We start from the raw sequence: 7,343 nt of genomic DNA, 5'->3' as shown, positions 1-7,343 counted from the left end.
ACCATGGGGATGCTGCAACAGTTATAAGTGTAGAAAAGGACCATGAGTCACTTTTTCAGTGTCATTGTAACTTCAAACAGTCACTAAACTAATAGTTGTAAGTCAAGGACTACCTATATTTTTCTTCCTGAATTAAATTTGCTACTTCTCCCTCTGGATGTCAGAGAAAGTAGAAGAAAATGAAAAGTTGTGACTAGATCTATTTTTCAGGCATCAAAATCTACATATCTGGTACTTTTTGTCCTTCTTGATCGCCGTCCGTGAGATCAACAGGAATCTTCTAATCCTACCCAACATCACTCTGGGCTACAACATCCATGACAATCATATCAATGCCGAGATGAATGCTGAAGCCTTGCTGGATCTGCTTTCTGGTGGGGAGGCAAACGTTCCAAATTACAAATGTGGAAGACAGAAAAATCTCCTGGCTGTCCTTGAAGGGACCAATTCTGACCTCTCCCAACATATTGCAACCATGGTCAGCATCTACAAAATACCACAAGTAAGTGTGGAGGTTTGCACTATCATTGTGGTTCAAGTTACTCATATATTACAAAAGTGTGCTCCTTATAAAAGATGAAACTTCTGCATAGTGGCCATCATTTTAAAATTATATAGTTTAGTGCACACAATCATTTTACAGATCGTTGTCAATTCCTTCCATTTCCTGCAGATCTCTTATGCTTTTGTTTCAAATGATCTGGATGATAAAACCCAGTTTCCTTTTTTCTATCGGATGCTCCCAAAGGAAGGAATCCAATACACAGGGATTGTTAAAATGATCCAGTATTTCAGATGGACCTCAGTTGCTCTCGTTGCTCCAGAATCAGACAATGGAGAAACATTCTTGAAAATGCTAAGACCTTTACTCACCCAAAGTGGCATTTGTGTTCTTTTCTCACAAAGCCTATCAGGAATCAATACCAATCAATATAGTTTTTCCAGTGATTTCTATCACAAATGGAAACAAATCAACGTATTTATTTACTATGCAGATGTTACATGGCAAACTCACTATTTCTACGGAATGGCATTTGTTGACCAAATTTTGGAGTTGTTAATAAAACCTACCATAGGAAAAATATGGATTGTAACAGCTATGGGGGATCTCACATATAATCTCCAGATTCCAATTTTCCAACATGTTCACAGTATTTTCACTATCTCCATCCAGGCAAAGAAACAGATAAAACAGGACAGCTTTCATCTCTTATTTTCTTCAATCTATGAGTTTGGCAACAAAGTTTTTCCCTGTTCATTTAAAAAGCTTGCCGTCGCCATTAAAAGTTGGTTGAGATGCAAAGAGAATGAAAACATGGAAGGTCTACCACAGGAGGAGATTGAAGGCACCCTGTCTCTTGACAGCCATCACGTATACAACTCCATTTGGGCTATGACGCGAGCCTTAAGTTTGGCCTTTATCTCCAGAGGGAAGAGGAGGAAACTGAAGGAAGGTGGAAAGGCCTTGGAAGTAAGAAGGCTACAACCTTGGCAGGTATTTCCTTTTCCATCTGCTGAAGACACTTCCAGCTATATTATTTATAAATGGTTTTAAGGAGAAATTTAACACATGGACAAGTCGGATTCTTTTCATAAGATACTCCTAAGCATGATGCATCAAGGAGAAGACTTGTCTACCTTAAATATGCTGTTTGTATGATAGGTGAATGGAGGGGAGGGGAAAGGCTAGGATAGTAAAAGACAATTGGAAAATGTTATTCAAAAAACAGAATAATAGAGTTGAAAGGAACCTTAGAGGCAGGGCTTTTTTTCTCATAGAACGCTCAGAACGGAGTTCCGGCACCTTTTTTGGATGGAATCTTGTAGGGTAGGCAAGGCGGGTTGTATGACATGTGTGAGTTCCGGCACCTTTTCCTTTTACAAAAAAAGCACTGCTTAGAGGTCTTCTAGTTCAACCCTCTGCTTAAGCAGAAGACCCTATATATCATGTCAGACAAATGGCTGTCCAATTTCTTTGTAATAACCTCCAATAACAGAGCACCCAGAACTTTTGGAGGCAAGTCATTATACCGGTTAATTGTTCTCCTTTGTTAGGAAATTTCTCCTTAGTTCTACGTTGGATCTCTCCTAGATAACTTTCCATCAGAAGCAACTGACCTCAGGTACTTTAGAGAATAGGTTGACTGCCTTCCTCTCTGTGACATCACCTCCAATATCTTGTCACTCCTAGTTCTTTTCTTCATTGTGATTTAGATTCTGCTGCATCTGGAATCTTATGATAGTCAACCTTCCAAAGTCTCAGTTGTTCTACCCTCATTCTTGCAGGCGTTGTAGTAACAGTTGGTATTTTTGATGGGACTCTTGTGTTTCTGGAGAATGACCTATTCCCTGCTTCTTCTCTGCAGAAAGGTACCATCCTTTCATCCAGATGAGAGGATCTTCTCCACTGAATAATAATAATAATAATAATAATAATAATAATAATAATAATAATAATAATAATAATAATAATAATAATAATAATAATAATAATAATAATAAAGTTGGAAGGGACCTTGGAGGTCATCTAGTCCAACCCCCTGCTCAGGCAGGAAACCTTATACCATTTCAGGCAAATGGCTGTCCAGTTTCTTCTTAAAAACCTCCAGTGTTGGAGCATTCACCACCTCTGGAGGCAGGTTGTTCCACTGGTTAATTGTTCTGACTGTCAGGAAGTTCCTCCTTAGTTCTAGGTTGCTTCTCTCCTTGACTAGTTTCCATCCGTTGCTTCTTGTCCTGCTTTCAGGTGCTTTGGAGAATAGCTTGACTCCCTCTTCTTTGTGGTAGCCCCTGAGATATTGGAACACTGCTATCATGTCACCCCTCACCCTTCTCTTCATTAAACTACACATACCCAATTCCAGCAACCGTTCCCTATATGTTTTAGCCTCCAGCCCCCTAATCATCTTTGTTGCTCTTCTCTGTAACCTTTCTAGAGTCTCGACATCTTTTTTACATCGTGGTGACCAAAACTGGATGCAGTATTCCAGGTGTGGCCTTACCAAAGCATTGTAAAGTGGTATTAGTACTTCACTTGATCTTGATTCTATCCCTCTGTTAATGCAGCCTAGCACTGTGTTGGCTTTTTTGGCAGCTGCAGCACACTGCTGGCTCATATTGAAGTGATTGTCTACTAAGACTCCGAGATCCCTCTCACAGTTACTACTATCGAGCAAGGTACCACCTATACTATACCTGTGCATTTGATTTTTCCTGCCTAAATGTAGAACCTTACTTTTTTCACCATTGAATTTCATTTTGTTAGATAGTGCCCAGTGTTCGAGTCTGTCCAGATCCTTCTGTATCTTAAGCCTATCTTCTGGAGTATTGGCTATTCCTGCCAGCTTGGTGTCATCTGCAAATTTGATGAGTTCCCCATCTATCCCCTCATCCAAATCGTTGATGAAGATGTTGAAGAGCACTGGGCCCAGAACAGAGCCCTGGGGCACCCCACTACACACTTCCTTCCATGTAGATGCAGTTCCATTGAGGACCACACGCTGAGTACGGCCTGTCAGCCAGCTATGAATCCATTTGGTGGTGATGCTATCTAATAAATCTGGAAGCCTCACTTGGAGTTTTCCACCCTCCTAACCAGTCTTTCCCAGTTAGGCAGCCCTATAACTGGTTTCTAACTGGGCATTTCTTTTGTCTCCAGTGACTCCTCTCTTCCTCCATTCTCCCACATCCTCTCCACCAAAATGGCAGGATTGCATAGAATAAAATGTTAGTTCTTTTTAAAAGGCTGTAGAGTTTCGTTCATGTGAATAGCAATAGCAATAGCACTTAGACTTACTGTATATGCCGCCTCACGGTGCTTTACATCCCTCTCTAAATGGTTTACAGAGTCAGCATATTGCCCCCAACAATCTGGGTCCTAATTTTACCAACCGCAGAAGAATGGAAGGCTGAGTCAAGTTTTTATTGGTGATGATCGAACTCCTGGCAGTGAGTCGAATTAGCCTGCATTCTAACCACTGCATCACCATGGATGTTTTTTTATTCCAGTTTCATCCTTCCCTACAAGATCCCCAGTTCTACAACCATTCCATGGATGGGGTGTATCTGGGCCAAAATGGAGAGCTGGTAGCTGACTTTGACATCGTGAAGTGGTTTCGGTTCCCTAACAAGTCTGTGATCAGAGTGAAATTTGGGAGCTTTGCAAGACACACATCCCAGGATGCCAAGTTTGTCATTGACCAGGAAATGATTATGAGGACACAATTGTTTAAGAATGTAGGGGCGATTATTAATTACAATTCTATTACTCCACTTCAGTTTTATCATACTTTAACACATTCTCATTCAACTTCTTCAAATTTTGAGAAGGTCTGCAAGGATTCAGTGTAATCGCAGAGAATGTCTTAGAAGCCACAACCTTCCATGTTTCCAGTGGTGGGATTCAAATATGTGAACAACTGGTTCTCTGTGTGGATGCCACTTCCAGAAGTTCATTCTGGGCCTGGACAACAAAAAATTAGCTACCGATTCTGCTGAACTGGTGCAAACTGGCTGAATCCCACCACTGCATGTTTCTCCTTCTTCAGTTGATTCAGGAGTTCAAACAATGCCTTTCTTTTAATCTGTATAATACTTTCCATAGTTGTCATATTTTACAGAAGTGGACAGGGAAGCTACCAGTCTTAATTCCTACCAAATACAAATGAACAATAGCAAAAATAGCAAAAATTGAGGCAGAAGATTCACAGGAAGAGATAGATTATTTAATTTTGTTGCTGTTGTTGCTCTGCTTGTGTATTTGATTGTAGGCCACTATAATCACATATCTTGTGCTTTTCAAAACTAAAACATGCACAAGACACTAACCCCTGAAATATTATGCTGCTTGTTTAGAAGGATATCAGAAAAAGCTCCATTTTACCATTTCTCTCAAAGGCCAACAGAGTCAAGACAAAGATAATCTCCCATTGAAAACTATTCCAAAATCTACAAATGAAAAAGAAGAAAATCTCCTAGACTCCATCCCTTTGATCTCACAAAAAGGATATTTGTGTCCTTCAGTTAAATGACCTGGGTTAAATTAAATAAGCTTTGTCCTGGATTTAAGCTGCTCATTAAGGACCTTGTCAACTCTGCCTTACAATTTCTTTTTTTTTAAGATCAACTCTAATATATAGTCCTTTCATCCTGCAGTGGATAGACAACAACTAAGTTGATCGTGATGATGATCATGACAATGATCATGATGATGATCATGATGATATATTCCTTTATGTTCTCTATTTTTCTGCACAGAGTCTGCCTCCCTCCAGGTGTGTGGAAAGTTGTGCACCTGGATTTTTCAAAGTGGGTCAGGAAGGGAAGCCCGTTTGCTGCTATGATTGTGTTCCCTGTGCAGAGGGGACCTTCTCCTCTCAGGAAGGTAAGTCCAGAGCAAAGCAGTCAGTCATCAAAAAGATTAATAGTTTCTTAGTCTGTTTCCAAAATAAATTATACATCTAAAGTAAATCATGCATCTTAAAAATCAATGCAATAGGAAGAAAGATTGGAGATGATGAACTGGCTGACCTGAACATAATCATGAGCATTAACTTCAGACATCCACTGCTACTTAAAAGCAGAAAGATATCCCTTCACAGTCTATAAAAGTTTCCCTTAGTTTGATTTAACTTAACTATTGTCATGAAAAATAATACAGTAGTGGCTAAAGATAGGTGCTACTTTTCTTCTCTGCAGATGCAAATTATTGCACCAAATGTCCAGAAGATCAAAATTCAAATAAAGAGCGAGATAAATGTCTTCCTAAAATAATAACTTATCTGGCCTACAATGATAATCTGGGGATCGTCTTGGCTTCTCTTGCACTCCTTTTGACCTTAACTACTGTCCTTGTTTTAGTAATCTTTGTTAAATACAGAGAAACTGCCATAGTCAAAGCAAACAACCAGGATCTTTCCTACATCATCTTGTTGTCCCTTCTACTTTCCTACTTGACCTCATTCCTCTTCATTGGACAGCCAAGGGGAGCTACCTGCCTTCTCCGACAAGCAGCCTTTAGTATAAACTTCTCAGTTGCCATCTCTTCTGTCTTGGCCAAAACTATCACAGTTGTGCTAGCCTTCCTGGCCACAAAGCCAGGAAACAGGGTGAGGAGATGGCTGGGGAAGCGGTTGGCCAACTATATCATTCTTTGCTCTTCCACTGTCCAAGTGGTCATCTGCAGCATCTGGCTGGTGGTCTCCCCTCCATTTCCTGATTCTGACATGCACTCCCAACCAGGAGATATTGTACTTCAATGTAACGAAGGATTTCTTGCCATGTTTTATGTTGCTCTTGGCTACATGGGTTTCCTCGCTGCCATCTGCTTCACAGTAGCTTTTCTGGCCCGGAATCTGCCTGGGGCCTTCAATGAAGCCAAGCTGATCACCTTCAGCATGCTGGTTTTTTGCACTGTCTGGATATCCTTTGTACCCACCTACTTGAGCACCAAGGGGAAGTACATGGTGGCTGTGCAGATCTTCTCCATCTTGGCTTCCAGTGCGGGCCTGTTGGGCTGCATCTTCATCCCCAAGTGCTACATTATCTTATTAAGATCAGATCTGAATACAAAGGCACAGCTAATTATTAAAGCATAAGCCAAGAACTGGTTCTTACTCTTTCTTTCTCCAAATGTCATCACTATACCCATTCTTTATTCTAAAAATTGTTGTTATAGAAAGTGTGTCTATTTCATTCTCATATAAAACCATTCCAGGTTAAGATATTTTGTTTTTTATTATTAGAATCTTAAAGTAAATTTCCCTGTACATATCCACTTCAATACAGTATAATGTAGCAGTCATAGGACAACATATTATTAAGCATTGGTTTTGTCTTGGATTTTTGGTTTTGTTTACCAACTCCGATGGATCACCCACTAAGAAACAATATATCCCCCTTTTGGGAGGGAGTGATAACTTAGAAGAATGTAATTATATAATGTGTCAGTTTGAAATAGAGGAAATGTAGCAATACATTCTTAAAATTATATAGGAAGTTACAAGATATGACAATAAGCAGATAAGCAGCAACAAGTAGGGACAAAAAGGCACATAGAATAAAATCAAGGTAGAATATCATGCTTTGGTGTCTGTGGAGATTCTGAGTCATCCAGGTCATAGATGATGATGATGATGATGATGATGATGATGATGATGATGATGATGATGATGATGATAATAATAATAATAATAATAATAATAATAATAATAATAATAATAATAATAATAATAATAATGTTGGAAGGAACCTTGAAGGTCATCTAGCCCAACCCCCTGCTCACACAGAAAGCCCTATACCATTTCAGACAAATGGCTGTCCAGTCTTTCCTTGAAAACTTCCAG

General features: G+C 39.7%; 1 protein-coding gene across 1 annotated transcript; it reads left to right on the top strand.

The window, feature by feature from the left end:
• Nucleotides 1–340: 340 nt before the first annotated feature.
• LOC308663045 (vomeronasal type-2 receptor 26-like) lies at nt 341–6,596 on the top strand (the record flags this gene model as incomplete). Its single annotated transcript, XM_081319187.1, has 4 exons — nt 341–502; nt 4,009–4,236; nt 5,257–5,383; nt 5,698–6,596. 4 exons carry the CDS (start codon nt 341–343, stop codon nt 6,594–6,596), a joined length of 1,416 nt encoding a protein of 471 aa, XP_081175313.1.
• Nucleotides 6,597–7,343: the final 747 nt, after the last annotated feature.

This window comes from Vipera berus (genome assembly GCF_964194415.1).
Source record: "Vipera berus genome assembly, chromosome: 2".
Lineage (NCBI taxonomy): Eukaryota > Metazoa > Chordata > Lepidosauria > Squamata > Viperidae > Vipera > Vipera berus.
Note: the sequence above shows the minus strand (reverse complement) of the source record. Positions and strands in the feature narration are given on the sequence as shown.